A 19,720-nucleotide genomic window follows, 5' to 3' on the forward strand; every position below is an offset into this window, starting at 1 on the left:
AAAAAAAGATGGTAGGGCTGCTGTTAGCCTTTTGAATGGACACATGAACTTAAATATTTTCAGTTTAGAGGATAAAAATGTCTCCTGCTGACCACGTGGAGGCCTGTGAGCCAGCAGCCACCCAGCTGAGATTGTTCTCAGCCTTTGACTTTTTATGTCTTTTCTGGTATCACCTCCTTGGTTCTATGCCGAGGATCTGTATTAGTGATAGTGAGTAAATTCACTCATTCTGCAAATGTGGCTTTTTAATGCATTTTATGTGCCAGACACTTTTCTTAATGCACAGTGGAAAAACAATGCCAAAGCATGAGCTCTGCCCTCAAACTTCATAGATGTATAGTTTTTCTCAAAGGGTGGTCCACTGATCACTGATAAGAAAAAAATTCTGAGATATCCTAAATTAAATTACATCAGGCTGGAGGGTGGGAGGAAGAGACAAGGCAATTTAATCAGTTAGCAGCCTGGGGCTGCACTAACAAAACACTACCTACATTCCTGAATGTATATTGAAACTGTGAATCAACTTCCAGGCAGCTATTTTAGCAATTATCTAGAAAGAATAGCCGACCACCAGATGCCACCCATCTTGCTTACTTATGTACTTTCCAGATTATTGCTCACCACATATCCAGAGACAAATAATTCTACCTTATGGACTATTCACTTATCCCAGAACATGCTTCACCTTTTCCTGCCCCCTTATCTATAGCCAATGTAAATTCTTTCAAAACAACTTACATCTTTCTTCCCCAAATTCATTGTATACAAGAGACCTGTCAACCTCAGGACGGTGGACATGTTTGTCTTCTCCATCTAGTCCTGCTGCTGATGGTTTAGACTGCATGCCTCAGGACCTGGTCCTTTCTCTGACTAGTACATAGCTCAATAAACCCTTTCTTGTAGGACAGCTTTCGGTCTCGAAGGTTTTTGTTTAACATCACCTATATTGATAGCATTTTAAGGCACTTGTTAAAATCACAGAATTCAGTACTCTATTGTAGACCTTCAGAATAAAAACCTGTGCTGTATGTGACCCAGTAATTTGCATTTGTAACAAACATCCAAGACCTGTAACACTCAAAATATGGTGTCACCTGGGAGTTCATTAAGGGGCCCCAGCACAGACATCCTGAATCATAGTCTGCATTTTAATGAGATCCCCACACATTCAGATTTGAGAAGCACTGTTCTAGGAGATTCTGTTACATACTGAAGTTTGAGAATCACTGGTCTGGAAGATGAGCATATAGATGAATTTGGTACAGTGTGATGAATGCATTTAAAGAGGAACATGTGAGTTCCTCTGAGCATGCATAAAAGGAAAAGCTTCCTCTGTCAGTGGTCTCCAAGGGAGGTGTGATGGCACTTGCTTCTTAAAGAGCAAGGAAAAGTTGGCCAGGCTAAAGGGATGGAGCAGGGGTGAGAGGTCTCGTCACAGAAACTCACATGTACCAAAGTCCTGAGGCAAAAGAGAACACGACGTGTTCAGGGAACAAGAAATGTATCTTAAATTGCAGTCTTTTTTTTTTTTTTTTAATGTCCTTAAACTCTGAACACCAACCAAAGTATATATATTTTTCAGTTAGTTAAAGATTTTCTTATTAATCTCGAAGGGGGAGAGGTAATCAGATTTTTCGATTCCCATCATGTTGCTTTTTCTTGTCTCTTGACAAATTTTTTTCATCCATTTCTTCATTCATTCAAACATTTATAGTAGATTGGGCAATGTGCTTTGTGCCTATTATGTGGTAGTGAGCGAAACCTAGAGAGTTCCTGCCCTCAGGGAATTTATAGGTGAGGCTGGAGTGAGGTTGAAGAAGCCAATAAAACAGGTGAATAAATTGTGTAATTACAAATTGAGAAAATGGCTAAAAAGTGTGATAGGATGGAGAAAAAGGTGGGAAACTTCAAATGCGGTTTTCCAGCCTGACTACCATCCTCTTGCAAACTTGCCAAAGTCACGTTCAAATTTGAGAAGCACTGTTCTAGGAGATTCTGTTACATACTTAAGTTTGAGAATCACTGGTCTGGAAGATGAGCATATAGATGAATTTGGTACAGTGTGATGAATGCATTTCATCACAGGTTTTTGTTTAACATGGGATGGGGCAAGATGGGGTCTCTAAAGAGGCCCCAGGTCACCCGCCAGTATTTGTGTAGCTTGGAATCCGAACGAGGGTTGAAGACTACCCCTCAAAACCATCCCCTTTCAACCTGCAGCCTGCAACATGAAAGGGCAATGAAAATTGATTTTCATTGCAACTCCAAACCTGAAATGAGAAGCAATCTCCAGGTTCCAATAGTTCTATTTTCAGAAATCTTATCTCAGTAATTCCTTAGACAAGGGAGCTGCTAAAAAGGGGTCCGGTCCCTGGTACATTCCAAGTGAAATTTTCCAATTGCAAACATCATCTGGGCATTGGGAAGAGCAATGAGGAGACTGCGGCATACGCCATTGTTTTCAAAATGTGTATAATAAAAAATGTGTACAAGAAAACAAAGAGATAATGTGGCTTGGTGGGTGCGGTCAGAAGGCCCTGCCTAGTCGCTTAGTCCTCCGGCAGGGAAGGCATCTGCACGGCCTGGAACCTTGTGTGTGTGGGTCTCGCTTCCCGGGCTACTGTGGGGAAGCATTTAAGTGTGGGACCGCGAGAACCGCTTGTAAACAGAGAGCCGGGCGGAGAAGGTCTGCGGCCAGACGGGCTGTCAGGGGAAGGCGGGCGGTTACCGGAGCCAAGCCCCAGCCAGGAGTAGACTGCAGGCCTCGCAGGTGAAAGGAAAGAAGCAGCCGCAGCCAGGTGAGCATCTGCCTGCTTCTGTGCTGCCTGGCTGCCCACTGGGGGAAGGGTTTGGGGATGACAGCTTTGTAAATATCCGAGAAGCTCCCTGGGGTAGCGGTGAATTTGCTGTTTCTTCCATGCTCTTTTTTTATTTCATTCTGGAGACTGCACTGCGTTGCAGTGGATAATGGGTGAGGGGAGATTACATGATGCCTTGTCTGCTTATTTTTTATGAATCAGGTGTATAAGTAGAAAGCAGTGGAAATAGCTGATGCCGTTCTGTGCGTTGTTTTTATTACCCCCATCCTCCTGGCTCCGGCTTCCTCCCCCGGGTCCTAGAAACCAAACCTCAGCAGAGCTGTTAACATCAGGCGGAGCTCCCAAAGAAACAAGTATTGTTCCTTCTGTTGACTCCGCTCATTTTTAATGTATAGTTGATGACACAGTGTGACTGATGACAACAAGCATGATTTGCTCTTCTGAGAGGATTACTAAGCTTAAAAAAATCAGGATAAGGAAATTTCTGAGCCGCTGCTCAAATAAAATGTTACTACTGAGATACACAAATGAAAGACAAATTAAGACTGATCTAGATTTATAGCTTGCAAAACAGGACCGATTTGAATTGACCAGGTTAAACTGAGATTTAGCTATGCTGTCGTAAACTTGGAAGTTTTTTCCTCCTTGGAAAAGAGAAACACCTGGAGTTTTTTTTTTTTTTTAATATGTATCTTTACTCTTTAATCCTCACAATATTCTTTTGATCCTTAGCATTATTACCCCAGTTTATATATGCAGAAACTGAGGCATAGAAAGATTAAGGAACTTGCCCAAGATGGATTTTTTTCTTTAATATTTTAATTTTAGTAGTCACAGTGAATTGTGATTTGTATTCATTCATAAGATATTTTGTTATTAAATACCACATATGAGTTATAATTGGTGTACCTAAAATGAAATACAAGGCAGTTTTTTTTTTCATTTACTTCATGAAGAAGCCTTCATGCCATAATTGCCTTAAAGGGTCAGTAGATTTGTGTCACCTTGGTTATATAGTCTAACGTTTAGTCAATAGAAGAATATTAGGTTAAATTGCACATAGCGAAGTATTTTATTTATTACTGTATTTTTTTGGAAGGAAACCACTCAAGAAGTGTTTTAAAATCATGTACATCAAGGAAGCGCTATTAATGCTTGATGAGTTTGTCTTTACAATAAATATTTTTACAGTTCATAGCAAGAACTATAAAGCCAGACTGGGTTTGAATTTCTTCTTGACCACTTCCTATGGCGTAACCTTGGAAAGTTTACTTGCTATGTTCCTTAATCTGTAGAATGAGAATAATAACAGTAGTGCTCTCATAGGTTTGTTGTGAGGATTAAATGAGTTAATATTTTTAAAGTGCTTAGACAATGAATGTAGTAATTGCTGTCTATGTGCATTTTTTATTAATCAATACATAAAAATATACCAGTGTTGAAAGTAAAGTGGTAGTTGCCAGCAGCTGGGGGTAGGGCAAAATGGACAGTTGTTAAATGGGCATAGAGTTTTGCAAGATGAAGAGTGCTAGAGATTGGTTGCTAAATAGTGTGAATGTACTTAATGGCACTGAACTGTACACTTAAAAAATGGTTAAAATGGTCAATTTTCTATAATGTGGATTTTCCCACAATTAAAAATTTTTTAAAGTATTGGTGTTAGCCAAGTGACGTATTCAGAATCTTTATTAGTACACAACAGCCCCATCCATAGTTGCTTTTGCCTCTGTGAATATGCAACTTCTGGCATTCATCAGTAAGATTCATTTATGTGGTAAATTCATGTGAGAATTCACGCGAGACATCATAAAGAGCACAAACAAATTATAAGAACACCTAAGAGTCTATGGCAGGCATAATTCTAAAAATGCCCCTACACCAATATTGCATGCCCTCATCCCTGGAACCTGTAAACATGATGAAATATCCCTTGATTATGTTATGATATGGCAGAGTTAAATTTAAGATGAGGGAAATTATCTGGGTTGGCCTCATCTAATCACAAGAGCCTATAAAAGTGGGCCTTTTTCTCCGGCTGGGGAAATCAGAGAGATTTGAAGCCTGAGAAGGACTGAACGTGCTGTTGCTGTTTTGAAGATGGAAGGGACACTTGGAAAGTATGGGGGCAACGTTGAGAAATGATGGAGGCCTAGAGTCACTGAGGTGGCCCCTCTTGGAAACTGGATCCTTAGACCTAGGGAACAGGAACTGAATTTGCCAACAAGCTGAATGAGCTTAGAACTGGATTCTTTAGCATAGCCTTTAGTTAAGAGCCCTGCCTGGGCCACGCCTTGATTTCAACCTTGTCAAAGAGACACTGAGCAGAGAGAGAACCCAGCCAACCCTACCCAGACTCAGACCTTCAGAATTGTGAAATACAAAATGGGTGTTGCTGAGTTTGTGGAAATATGTTATGTAGCAATAGAAAACGAATACAGACTCCAACAGAAAAATAGGCAAAAGACAGGAACAGACTAACCATAGAAGAGAAAATGAAATGGCTGATAGACATAGGAAAATGCATTCTTTTACCATTAATCAAAGAAATGAAATTGAAGCAACAGCAAGGTATCATTTTTCCTGCTCTCAAATTTACATAGATTAAAAAAATTATAACATCAGTTAGTGTGCAGTGGAGCAGACACTCTCAGATGCTGTGAGGGGTATGCAAATATTACAACCTTTCTGAAAAGCTCGTTTGCGGAATGTATGAAAAAAAATCTCACTAATTCTCCTACCCTTTGATCCAGTAATTCCACTTCTAGCAATTTACCCAAAGGAACTTATGAGAAACATTTTAAAGTTAATGTTCACAAATGCTTAAAATGGTTTTGGTTGGAAAAGTCAAATATTGGCAATAATCTAAATGCCCAAGAACAGGGGAGCAGTTTACATCAATCATGGTGTCATAAAATGATAAGGTGTGATACAGACATTTAAAAGGATATTTATAAAGAATTTTTAACTGTGGAAAGATGTTTACCAATTATTGCTAATTGGGGGAAACATAGAATAGAGAACTGTATCTGCAGTATGTTCTCAACTATGTTTAAAAAAGCTCAGAAAGATTTACTTCATAGGAAAGGGGCCAAAAGGGCCAAAATGGGGCAGTGATTTTTTTTTTCCATCGGAGGGTGAATAAGCATTGTTTATTTTCCCTTTTATACTTTTCTGTATTTTCAAAATGTTGAACAATGAACATGTAGTAGTCGTTGATAATCACAATGGTCAATAAACATTATTTTGAAAGCTGTTAAGTCTTCACACTTGGGCATACAATGAATCTAAAACATTGTCCAGTCAAATAATGGAGAAAACAAAAATCCATAAATATGTTAAATATGTGGCAGAAAGTGATTTTTTAAAGGAAAACTATGAGATAGGAAATGATAAATATCGTTGGAAAGGTTGAGAATAAAGTTGGATAACTTGTTTCTCGATGGGATAATCAGTGAAAGCTTTTGTGGTAGAAGGAACGCTGAATGGTATCCTTAGATAATAGAAAAAGAAGGCACATGGTTGAATTTTTGTTAAAAGTCTCTCTTTTCTTATAGGTTGATAGAATTTAGGCGTTGGGCTGTAGACCTAGGTTAATTATACAAGTGGAAAATAAAGAACTATGTATGATGAATATGCAACCATTGGCAAAAACAAAACAAAATAAACACAAACAAAAAACCCTGCATGTTATGACTAGGAAAACCAAGCTGTACCTAGGCCAGTAACGTCTGCATTAAAAAACATCCAAAGCTAATATTTATTGAATATTTATCAGAAACTTGATATACTCTATTATGCTCAGTTTAATCTTGTATGTAGCCTAGTACTTGAAGTCAAGTCATACATTTACATATTAAGAAGCAGGCGGGTAGATGGTGCTACTTTAATTACTAGTTTCAGAAGACCTGATTTTAATAGAAACCTGGAAAGTGTTAGATCATTTTGAGCGGATTTTTATTTTAACATACTCCATCTTTAGACTGTTTCCAGGAGCAGGAGACCACTGCTACTCCTTCATTTATTTCACTGGCTCCTTTTCCTGTTTTCACTTTACCCTGTGCTCTCACACCTATAGAAAAGTACTGGAAAGTATCTGTTGCCTCGTTGGCTGCTAGCCAAAGGGTGGTTTTCTTCAAGAGAAATGTTAACCCCTTAAAAGAAACCATATGGAGGGATATCTAGCAAGGAATTGCTTTTTTCATTTCCTTTTTCTTTTAGAGTGGATTTTTGTATTTGGTTCATAAATAGGCAAATTGTACTCTAGCTTGGAGCTTCTGGTGTAAGCTAAATCAGAGGACTCAGTAGTGAGTGATAATGTGATAAAAATGACCACCAGTAGTAAATTCCTTGCATTGTTGGCTGTATTTCATCGGCTACTGTGATATTACTAGACAGACAATAAAGAGCCCACATAATTTACCTTCACACTAACAATAAGGTAAGAACTTTACTTGGTTTGTGAGTGTAATTAATCTTGATGGCAACATGAGTTATGAGCAAACACCAAAGTCAAAATATTGAGGCCATTGCACTGAGATGTCAGGCATGCTATTTTCATTAACATTCTGTTTGTTTTTCAGATACTCATTAACTGTTAATTTGAGATACTTGTTTCAGATTGGATTCCCCGGTTATATGCCACATTTATGAGTATGGTAGAGATTTATTTGTTCAGTTATCTTGATTAGTGTAACCAATTTATAATTTAGTACAAACTAAAGCTGCCCTGTTCTGCCTTATCCAGTTTAATTTTGGACATTTATCTAACTGGGAAATTGCTAAATATCCACTTCACCTGGTAGTCTGTAGATGTGATTACAAATTTAGATTTAAAGCCACAGAACAGAGAACATGTATTATAGGTTAGAAAACGTCAGAAATGTAACCAGCAGTTTTTATGATCCAGGAAATTAGCTAAATGATCTCCCATGTTTTCTTGACCCATTTTTTTATTAGCACTTTAACTTTTCCAGAACAACTTCTCTTCCACCCTTAGGAATTCATTGATTAAACAAGTAGATCTTGTAGAGGCAGGATCAGTATGACTTGCTGATTTGAAGTGATTGTGGGTGAGGAAGCCGGAACAGCCAAGGATGATGTTTCTCTTTCCAGCGTGGATGACATCCTTCACTGTATGGAGAATGCCAGGAAGAGGGGCAGGTTGAGAGGAAGATGAGGAGTTCGGATTTATGCCTGTTACAAGTTAGGGAACATCCAAAAGGCAGTTGCATAGCTTAGTCTAAAGCTCAGGGGAACAGTCTGTTACTTACCCACCACGTGGATTGTAGCTGAAACTGCAGGAATGAAGATCACTCAGGCAGAGGGTTATGGGGGAAATGGAGGAATAGGCCTACATTTATGATATACGCACAGGAAGGGGAGTCTGTAGAGGGGGCTGAAAGGGGCGTTCAGAGATAAAAGAGAAATACCAAGAAGATTGTGTCAGGGAATTCATGAGAGCAATGGAAAGAGTGGGTGTTCCGTAGGTCTAATACTGAGAGGTCAGTCAGGGGAGTGAAAAGTCTCCTGGGTTTAGCAACAAGGAAATTGATGGTGGCCTCTGTCTGTGCAGTTTCAGGTGGGGCAGAAGCAGGTTGCTTCTGTGGGGAGAGTGAATGGGTGGTGAGAGATGGAATCAGGAAGCATAACGAACAAATTTCTTCAAGAAACTTGGACAAAAAAGGGAGGAGGGAGAAATAGCCTAGCTGTAGAAGAACTTAGGGGGTCAAGGAAAGGTTTTACTTGTTTATTGTTTTCTTCTTGGAGCAGAGATACTCCTTTTGAATCATCCCACATCTTCACTACTGAATCCCTTCACTCCAAGACCAGCAGAAAAGCTGATGCATAGCAAGCAGCTCATGCTACCTTGAACAGTACAGGCGGAACCCTTGAGTACATTAAAACCTTATCTCAGAGCTTCTTAAACTAATTGCTGTCACCACTGTCTCCACCAGTTTGTTGGTTTATAATGGGAGAAGATGAAAGAGAATGTGGTGGGTGACCCTTCCTCTGGTCCCATACGACGATGACGACTCCTATTGGCATCCTGTACCCTGCTCTGGAGTTTACAAAGTACTACATTATGTCATTTAATTTACACTCCAAAACAGCTTGTGAAGGAGGTAGGACAGGTATCCTTATTTGACCTACATCGAAGTAACTGAAATGCAGGTTCCGATGGCTTGCCCAGAATTACACGTCTGCTAGTAGTGCATGGAAGGTTCAAAGTCAGGTCTTCTAATTCCAGATCTTGTGATCCAAAAGTAATTGCCCTTCACTGAAAGGTTAGATATGATGTCTGTATTTTCACTGTAGTGTGGTCATATGAAACCCTGGGTGTATCTCATCTTCTAATACATTTAAGAAATACAACTGAAGGTTGTGGGTCAACTTTGTTTTGTTTGAACCCCACATGCATCGATATTTGTCTCCCCATCACCCCTACAAAAAAAGTTAAGTTGGTTTTAGAAGGAGGCAATTTATTTGGACATGCCTTAATAGTTAAAATGTATTGGAATTATCTATAGTCACATCTAATTTGAAAATACTTCTTTTAATTCTTTCCACACAAACACTTATTTCCAGGTTTCTTTTTTAAAGCAAACATTTTTACAAGTGTTTCTATTTATTGGCTAAATGAAAAATGATGTCTTAGGAAAACATTAGTAAAAGGTTTGGGCAATTAGGACTATGTAAACATTTGCAAAAGCACTTGTTTGGCCTAAACGAAGTCACAGTTATTATACCCTTGCAGACATTCCAAGTATTGTGTCCAAGGTCACTAAGGGAATTGAGGTTAGCTATTTAGTTAGAGAACAGCCTTTTATCCTGCTTGTTCAGGGACCTCTCATCCTCCATTCCCTTAGAGAACTTACAATGACACAGAAATTACAGAGGTGATTTTTTTTGGTAAATTAAGTATAAACTATTTCCCTGGGTGTAAAGATGATATTTAGCAATTAACTTTCCAAGTTGTGGGATTAATAAACAGAAAGATTTAAAAATAAATATTCGTTAAAGTTGCTGGTGTTTGACACTAAAATGCAAAGCACTATGTGTGTAAAATTTGAGCGATATTAGGTCAAAGTAATTACTTTGCTATTAATTGTCACACAGGACTGCATGTACATCTCAGTCTTGTTTCCACTCACTCACTGGCCATATTACCTTGGACAAGGTACTTCATTTTGTTAAATCTCAATTTCCTTATCTGTAAAGTGGTAATAATAATAGCTGCTCCCTGATAGGCTTATTGTGAGGCTTCAGCAACATACTGCAGATATGTTGGCTTAATTCTTGAGGACTCAATAATTATTAGCTATGACTCTTTAATCTTGGTCTTGGCTTAGGAGTTATAAGAACTATCATTATTTTCTTTTTAAACATTTTATTAAACACATCATTCCCCACTTAACGTGTGTCTATTTAATTGAAGGAGTCCTCTGAAGAACAGTTTTAGAGTTGAGTATAGTAGTAGTAGTCTCCGATGCTGGCAACTATATAAGTCCCAATTGTCATCCTACTGTCAGCTCAAAACAGTCAAAGAAATATGGGCCAATCAGCTCAGAGTTCAACTCCAGAATGCATACATGTTGCAGACTTGTTTTGTAAAAATCCATTCCATACTAATAATAGTTCATAATAAAAGAAATTTAAACCCAGATTTGGAGACAAAAGTATAATTCCTATATTGTTCTTCTCCTTCACACTTTGTAAACTCTTCCTTTGTCCTGTATGATTGTCATATGTTCTGGTCTTCATGCTGTCCATAGTAGAATAACAAAGACTCATCTGCTATTTTGCCTTACCTTGTCCTCATCTTTGAGGATCAAAGATAATGTTTTGTCTGCCTTTGGCAGCCTCGCTTGTTTCCTGACAGAATTGGTAAGAGGCTGCTTGCTTGGTAGCCAAGGTTGTTGTCGCAGATTAAGTCCAAAAGGGAAAGAGGGTTCCCGGATGCAGCCCATCACCATCGAGTATGTCTGCCCTTTCAAATAAGAAGTGAGTTGCCTTTTGCTTAGATCTAATCATGGGTCGGTACTCTCCAGGTGCCATTTAACAAAAAGACCCAGCCTCACTTTTTAGCAGTTTCAAGTGTAATGGAGAAAGAAAAAAATCAGTTAATTACCTCTCCTGCACATTCACCCTAAATGTCCATAGGAAGCAGTGTTGTAAATACCTGCATGCTAACCCATACACTGGCTGTTGCTCTGAAGGTTAAAGTGGTCCATAGTCTCCCTTCTGGTAATCAGCTGCAGTGACCTAAGGAATTAACGTCAACAGGAAGTGAGGCAGTTATTCATTTCCCATGACATCCCAGCCACCCAGGAAAGGCCTTCTATTGACCAGGTTTTCTGCAGGTCAGAAAGGCGTGCACAGCTCGTGAAGCAGCCCTTTGCACTCTTGCCTTCCGTCTAAGCACTTGTTAGTTCACTTAAAGCTCACTCTTGGGAGGGACCTTTGAAGCGGTTACTGTATGCTGATAGCTTCATGCCGGAAGCAGCATCATTTCTAGGGCAGGTATGATTGGTTTTCTTCATATGTTTGTTGCCATTGTCTTTGGGTTCTTTCAACTGAAGTCATCTTTGTATACATGTTGTTGTGGCATTTCATTGTATTCTGTCACTTAAGACCCTTTGTTGTCCCTTGATTAATAATGATTTTTAATGATTAGTTTATGCTCCCGTAGCACCTTTTTTGTACTTCTGTTAAGGCACCTTTTTACACCTGGGTTTTTGTTGTTTTCCCACTAGCTATTAAGTTCTTTGAGGCCAGGAGCTATTTTGTTTTCCTAGCATCTAACACAGTGTTTGGGTACTGGGTTCATCCTCTTGTAAATGCTTGTTGAGTGTAAATGGCTGTGTGGTAAGGAATCAGAGAGCTTCTAATAGGAATAGTAATTGTTTTTGATTTTGCAAAGAACTTTCACATACTTGATCCACATTTGTGCTTCCCAACTCTCTAAGGCAGGTGGGGTCAGGATTTCCATTTGCAGGTTGGGAGGGCCCAGAAGCCCTGGGTCAGGCTGGCTTGCTGGAAGTCATTCAGCTTAGAAGGCAGTGCTAGCGCATGACCCCTTCCGTGGTGTCAGAAACTTCTGTTCTTCCCATTGCCACACCTCTTCTCATTGAATAAACTCAAAACTGGGGAGCTCATGGGTTGGATTCAACCTATTTATTCCTTGTTTACGGTCCTTCTAACTAACACCAGGGCCCCTGAGCGATTTAAGGTGATTTAAAAGGTAGAATTTGGGTGGCACACAGGACTCAGTAATTAGACAGGGATTCCAGAAACTTTTCTTTTCTGCTTCATGGGGACTTCAACTGACAATAGATGAGTCGTCTTGGTCTCTCTTTCATCATCTTTAAAATAGTCCTGCTACATTATTCCCCTCTCTCTGTTGAGATTACTACATGTATTTATCAAGAAGCTTATCAAGCACTTTGTAAACCATACTCTAAACCATGCACATGAAGATGATTATTCTCAGTAAAGCCAAGTGATTTTTGCTCAGGTTAACTGAATTTGACAGGTTATGTGAGAAAATTGGATGAAATTCAGTCCTATATTGGGTTTGGAAACACAGCCGCCATTACTCAGGCTCAAGGAGAAGATTCGAAATAGTTATAACAGCTGTTGATCTTTAAATCTAAAGCTACTTCCCCAGCTCTTTTTGGGTGTCTTGCATATATGTGGGTCTCAGTGTACTTTTTTGGGGTGGTTATTATGCTGTTGTTGCGGTCTGTCTCATATTTAGCCCACACCAGCTGACTTAGCTTGGGTGGCACCCACATGCACTCATCAGTTATTCCTGGTGCAGCTGGAGGCTGACTCTAGCAACATGTGGTTTTTATGATGGAGGTTTCCACCTTCTTCATCTCAGTCCTACGATGAAGATAACTTGAATGGTTCTTTGGTTTCTTTTTTAATTACTGTTCCCTGCCATAAAGGTCAAGAGAAATGGAAAACATGGAGTCTGCATTTTTCGACACTTCCATAACTGAAGTTTGTGTCTGTTTTGTTTCTAAAAGCAGGACACGTTGGCACTCTGGTGATTTTATGGAATGGGCTTCCCAAGCTGGAGCCTTGGCTCTTCTATCCCATGGTTGACATAGGGCCATAATAACATTACTGCCTTCAGTAACAAAGCAATCTGAGATTTGAAGTGCCCTGCTTATATTTAGTTTGGTTTCTGGGAAAACATCTTGGGGCATCAAATGTCTCAACGATTTTGCAAGTGGCAAACAATAAACAAGTGCAGAGTTGTACTGAAAAATGCTTTAAATTGATTGCTTGAGAGTATTTCAAAGGAATATCTCCTTACTGGTATTAGGAAAAGCTAGAGCTCTAAGTCACTGGAAAATGAGATCAGCCAAGCTACTGATTTGGAGTGGTTCACAAAATAATCCCCAACTGCTGCATAGGTGCTTTTGTTTCTATAAAAGGTCTGAGTGAGGTCTTAGCTACCTGACCTTTGCCATGTTATTTTTAAACCTGGTTTCAATAGCTTAGAAGCTTTCTCTACCAAGAAAAATTTTAAAAGCTCAAGTCAACATAGTGTTTTTGGAAAGCATGTCAAATTTTACATCAATGAGCTTGTAATGAATTCAAACATACTTTTCCAGAAAACCAGAGTGGTATTTATACTTACAGGTGTCAGTGCTTTGCAAATATACTCTTTATTCAGCTGTTCATTCAACAAGTATTTACAAGTGCCGATTGTGTACGAGCCATAGTTCTAGGCCCAGTGGGGGTTATAAAAATGGAATAGGGTGGAATCACTGCTCTCAAGTTGCTGTAAGTCCAGTAGGGTAGGCGTGTGATTTCAGGCAAGTTACATATCTTTGAGCCTCCATTTCCTCATCTGTAAAATGGGGATAATAGTACCCACATTATACATCATGAGATTTTGAGACGTAAAATACCAAGCAATGTTCTTGGCACAAAATAGGCTTTTGATAAACTCTACAGTAATTATTATTGTCATCATTTCAGAAAGAACAAGCAGCATACAACGTATGTTTTGGGGTCTTTATCAAAGACATGGATGTCTGTCCATGTTTAAAGAGAGAGCAGACCATTTTAGGATCACAGCTCAAAGAAGGCACGTGGAAGAAGTGTCATTCAAGCTTGAAGAGTGGATAGAATTTCAGTTGGTAGAGGTGGGGAGAGGTATTCAGAAATAACTGTAAGCAAAGTTTTGGAGTTGGGAAAGCATAACATTTGAGCGATATCCGTAGCATTCCAGTTTGGAGGAAAAGAGTGTGTATGGAAGAGAAGGGGGAAGTTGGACAGGCAAGCTAGGCCAAGATTGTAAAAGGCCTAGAATGTCAGATTAAAGAATTGAACCTTGTGGTCAATGGAAGCTTCACTGAAGGATTTTATTTGGTACTGTCTCCCTAGTGCCCAGAACTGTATCCAGCACATACAGAGCACTCAGCAAATATTTATTGAATGAGTGAGTGTGATTTCAGACCAATTGAGCTTAACTTTGCCATGAGATGTGCCAGGTAGAAATCTCCTACAAGAAGTTGGGAGTGTAGGACCAGAGGTCAGGCCTGAGATTGAGACTGAAGGTAGAAATTTGGGAGGCTTAAACAGAGAGGCATTATTGAAGCCACAAGACTGGATAAAGCGACCCAAGGAGAACATGTAGCTGTAGTCAGAGAGGAGAGCTCAGGCAATGCCCCCATTTGATGAGGTGACTAGTAGGGAAAGGAAGAAGATGGAGGAGACTGAGAACAAGAGGGTAGAAATGAAAGGAAAACTAAGAGAGTGTGGTGCCTCTGAAACGCAGGGAGGAAATGTTTGAGGAGGGACAGGATTTGAAGAACACTAGTGGATGTGTAATGAGGAGGTCCGGGGATAGCTATTAGACGAGAAGTTCACTTGTGCCAGGTCATAAGGTATAAGTGTCACAGTGTCCCACACTCTGGGACATTTTGTTTTTCAACACAAGTATTTACTGGTATTTGCTTTTTGAGCATACATTTAAATGGTGTGCCCAAACTGTGTATATAATCTGATTCCAATTAAATATTGGACAGAAACACCCCTATTGATTTATTTCCTCTGAATTATGAGATCATGACTGATTTTTATTTTCCCTATTTGTCAGTATTTTCCAAAGTTTCTATGAGTATCTATTACTTCTAGGACTGGAAAAAACACTATACAAATTATTGCTCTTTAATGTTCTACTCCTTATGTATTACATGGCAATAGACTTCTCATTTATTGAAACTTGTATACAGTGTAACCATTTAATGTTCCCTCCAGGCCTATGAAAATGGGATTCCACCTGTTTCTAGCTGTCCTTCTCTGAAAGACCCCTGAACTCTTCTTATGAGGTCTACACTGGCACCATTTCCTTATCTGCTGCTGTGGCTTACCTGCACTTCACCAACGTGCTTTCTTTGTGTTTATGATAAAGCACCACTAAAAATCATAACCTTTTGCAGCCTCATGGTCCAGAAATGTCGTCTTCTAGGGTCAGATCCTCTTGTGGTGGATCTTTCACATCATGTAAGTGTTAGACAATACTCAGTGAACTGCAACGTTAACCAAAGTTTTTCCCATGTGCTGACCATACTTGTCATCACCCTTGGTTCTTGGGCTTGAAAGGGATTGGCAGAAACAGTTGATCCTAGGTGTCCTTAGCGTTGCCTTTTTTTGTCGTCGTCCAGCTGCTTCTAAAACTACATGGCCCCAGACACCCTCTCAGCTCTCATTCAGTTCTGATTACAAGCCATTTAGTCAAGTGGGAGAAGTCAGCACTTGTACCAAACAGCTTGGGAGAACATGGCATCTCTGTGTGGGCCGGACGGGTGTTATTGTTCATATCTGTGTGGGAGGACTGCCGGATCCAACCTGGTAATTAGCCTTGCCTAATGAGTTGTAAACAGCAGATTTCCTTGTTAGAAAATAGCAATACACTGATTCTCCATCCTGTTACCTTTTGATGCGGGCATGGGATTCTTGGGGTGGAGCTTTTATTACCACACTAACAAATGGACCTTGGTTCCTCCATCTATTAAATAGGGGAAATAACCCTTTTTTACTGAAAGGGTATTCTATACAAAAATAAGATAAAATATCTATAGGTCATTGAGTTTGGCTGAAAATAGTGTATTACAAATAGTTGGTTGCTGACTTTGCCTTTGTTGGGCCGACAAAGCTTTCCAGAGCGACCAAGGAGCACGTGGTTGTTGAATGGGTAAGGTCAAGCGGCATGCTTCATAATTATACAGCAGTTTACATTTTCAAAGGCACAGCTACCGAGTGACTGGTCCATAGGTGAAGCAATTGGATGTTAGCAATTTTGTTGGGTTCTGGTAGCTGAGGAAGGCTCCCAGAGTTTGTGAAATGGTTTGCAGGAAGCCACCCAGCCAGTGTATGGCTGGGCCATGTTTAGACCACAGCTCTGATTAGCTCCTGATTTCCAGTTTTGTGCTGAGGCAAACCACACTGCACACACGCAGACTGATTTTACCCAGCTCACTTTGTCAGAGGAATGCCCTCTTCGTATTTTCACCTGTCTAAATATGTTGTTGTTTTTTAATTAATTTCAAAAGTAAATGAGGCAAGCTAGTAAGAGGTTTTCACTTATAGACACTAAACTTGAAAAATCCCTTGCTAACCAAAAAGTCATTTATTCTTCCTAATTTCTTCATAGCCATCCAGGCAAATATCTTCTAAGTTTTCTAGGCTCAGTTCAAAGAGTACCTCTCTTTGAAGACTTTCTTAGTATCTCCCTTACCTCCAGGGACAGTTGAACCCTCCCTCCGTCCCCCAGAAACTATTTCCATCCTCTATCAAGGCAGTTTTTTTGGACTCATTTTCTTAGGCGCGTCATGATAGAGTGTGACCCTCTTTAGGGCGAGAGCTATGTCTAATTCATCTTTCCATCTTTAATGTTTTGATTGTGGCGTGACCTTAGTAAACGATGAATGGATGGAGAGATGAGTGATTTCCAGAATGCGTTGTTAAACAGCATTGAAATGGTTCTCAAGTTGAATTGTTACTGCCCTTTAATGAGGATTAAATGAGGCAATGCACACAAAAGTGTCCATGGGACCACTTACTTTCTCTATGCCTCAGTGTCCCCTTCTGTGAAAGGTTGGGGTTCAAAGGATGATTGCAAAGTTCCCTCCTTTGTCTGACAATCTATGGTTTTAGACTGTGGGGTAGAAGTACCAGTCTGCGAATGACCAAGCAGAGAGTGGGAAGAGTATGCTCCTAGATGATTTGATTAAAAAAGAAAGAAAGAATCATTTTGGAGGTATTTACTCTCTCTCTACTATGATTAAAGAATTTGATACTGAATTTTAAGTACTGGGTAAGAAAAGGAATGTTCATAATGTAATCTCAGATGAATAACTTAATGCTCTACACCTTGGTGTCTCTTCTATAAAGTGGGAAACTTACATTTTGTTACCTTTGTTCTTTTGAAATTATAGTAAAGAAAGAACTAAAAGTTTTACAGTTTATTATGCATTTCTTTTTCTTAGTCTCTGGCATACAAGATGAAACTGAAAAAACATGCCAAGTTTCAGAATTACAGTAGTAAAACCCTGTTGCACAATTCAGGAGGCTCAAGTGCTCATGGAGACACAGAAACCAAAACCCCGTCTGCAGCTAGTAAAATATTATAACTAATTTGATCTCCACAAATCAATCTGTGCCTTTCTTCATGAGTGCTAACATGATAAATATTAATATCAAAATATAAAAGTAGACAAATTCACCATCACTATCACTTTCTCTGAGGTTAACCACAGAGCTCCTGTGAACTGCAAACCTCCTTGATACATTTAAAATAAAGCGCTGTATATACAATACTAGTTTATTTACATACACATTAAAGAATGTAGATTGGTGCTGTTGATTTAAATGTAATGGTTTATAAAGACCTAGGTGCTAAAAATGATTTTAACTAACCATAAAGGTTGTGCAGTTTTAAAAAAGAAAGCACATCTGTGTACCTTTGCAGCAGTTTTCAAAGGTGTTGCTAATTGCCTAGTTTAACCTACTTGTAAGTAGTCAGTGGGAAAAAAAAAAATCCCTTGCCTCATTGTTTAGTTTGGTTTTTGGCGAAGATACAAAGGTTTATGTGGCTGTTGAGTCCATGCAGTGTGGCCAGTGTGACTGAGGAGCTGTATTTGATTTTAATACATTGAAATGTCAGTAGCCATGTACGGCTAGTATTTACCATACTGGGCAGCATCACTGCCAGTCTGCTCCGATGTGGTCTGGCCTTGGATATCTAGCATTTCCCAGAGTGGGCTAGTGCTGGGATTCTTTCTGCCCAGCCCCAAGCCTGGGCCTGTACTCAGGCCAGTCCTCAATGCTTTAAGGAGCCTGAAGCCTTCGCCCAGGATGCCTGAAGGAATTCGGAAGTCCAGAGTCACCGTGAGGCATCACATAACCTAAACCTAGGAGGTGCAAGCACAGGTACATTCGGGTGTAATAAAAGGACAGGTGCTCCCTCTCTACTGCCCCCTTGCTCCTTTACCCAACAAATTATCTGTGCTTTCAAGGTTTGTGACAAGACCCATGCATTTATGACTTTCAGACGGATCACGGTACAGGCCCAGTCACAGAATTCCTAGTCTCCTCCTTACTGTTTTAGGTCAACATGTCACAGAAATTTGCCAGGGCAGTCTTTGTACAGCTGCTGTCAAAGGCTTCTCTGTGTAAGTAGAACCTATGGACCTTAATTCCCCTTATCAAGAATTCCGCCTTGCTTGGTGTAAATTCTAATACAAAGTGGGTATGATGTGGAACTCCTATGTAGGCATTGTCCACCTTTGGGCATGACTAGGGGAGAAAAGCTGTGAAGATGGGAAGTAATTGGGCAGATTTGTGTACTACAGGATACGATGAACCCTGTGCCAATGTTTTTCTGTTGATTTTCTTCCAGGAAATTAAGGATTGCTGTGGCATTGCTTTGACAAGCACTTCCTGTGGTCTTTAGAGAGATCTCACCGAAGAATAATCTCAGTATCTTTGTTAATGGCCAGAATCAGCTAGCAAGTGCTTTTAACAACTGGGAAAACATCCACTGCCCTGTGCCCAGCCTGCTCCAGGCAGCTCCATGAAGGCTGCTTCCAGCTGTTCCCAGAACTCGGTTGCCCAAAGCCGCTTGGATGGATGAACGCTCATGAAGCCCTTTCCTGAACTGGCTTAGGAGGCTCAGGCCTCTTGGAGGCTGCACCATGGAAGCTTTGGAAGTGGATGATATCAGCCCAGCCTTGGAAGTTACTGAGGATTTCTTCAGTACTTTCGATAATAAGCTAGAGAAGTCTGTGCAACAAGCGGAGGTGTATGGGATTCAGGAGGTCCCTGAACTGGTGGGGCATGAGGTACTCAGTAACCTAACAGACAATGGTGCTATCAGAAATGTCGCCTCCATGGGCAAGGGGGGCATGATTTGGGACCCCTATAAGACCAGGCTCTTAGAAACCAAAGCTCAAAATGTCTTCCCTGCCAAAGAACAGTTTATGGTCCAGAAAGGGACAGCCCCAGATAATCTTTCTTGGATGGAACAAAAGGAAGTGTCCACCTTTAATTTTTTCAATGTCTGTCAGCGTCGGAAGGACAGACCTCGTTCTGTGAATGACTTATTGGATGAGACGTCGACTTTTAAGCCAGGGCATGCTCGATCAAGGTCAGATATTACCCAAATGGACTGGCGGGTGATCCTCAAAACCATGCCTTTGCAGCAGCAGCAGCAGCAGCAGCAGCAGCTGCCGCCGCCGCCACAGCTGCCATCTCTTCAGGGCCCTCACTTCACCAGGCCGTCTCTTCTGCCATCTTCCCCAAATAAGGTAGAAGATGCTCAAGGAAATACCGGTATGTTTTTGTATCTGATTGCTGTTGAACTATTGTTGATTTTCCTT

General features: G+C 40.1%; 1 protein-coding gene across 3 annotated transcripts in view; it reads left to right on the forward strand.

Moving 5' to 3' along the window:
- Window positions 1–2,656: 2,656 nt before the first annotated feature.
- Window positions 2,657–19,720, forward strand: part of PLEKHM3 (pleckstrin homology domain containing M3) — a 169,210-nt gene continuing 152,146 nt past the window's right edge. For all 3 annotated transcript variants that reach the window (XM_033112230.1, XM_033112231.1, XM_033112232.1), the window contains exons 1-2: window positions 2,657–2,798; window positions 18,742–19,673. In XM_033112230.1, coding sequence (XP_032968121.1) covers window positions 19,037–19,673 — 637 coding nt within the window. In that variant the 5' untranslated portion in view covers window positions 2,657–2,798; window positions 18,742–19,036. The remainder of the gene's footprint in view (window positions 2,799–18,741; window positions 19,674–19,720) is intronic.

This window comes from Rhinolophus ferrumequinum, chromosome 8 (assembly GCF_004115265.2).
Source record: "Rhinolophus ferrumequinum isolate MPI-CBG mRhiFer1 chromosome 8, mRhiFer1_v1.p, whole genome shotgun sequence".
NCBI classification, from domain to species: Eukaryota; Metazoa; Chordata; class Mammalia; order Chiroptera; family Rhinolophidae; genus Rhinolophus; species Rhinolophus ferrumequinum.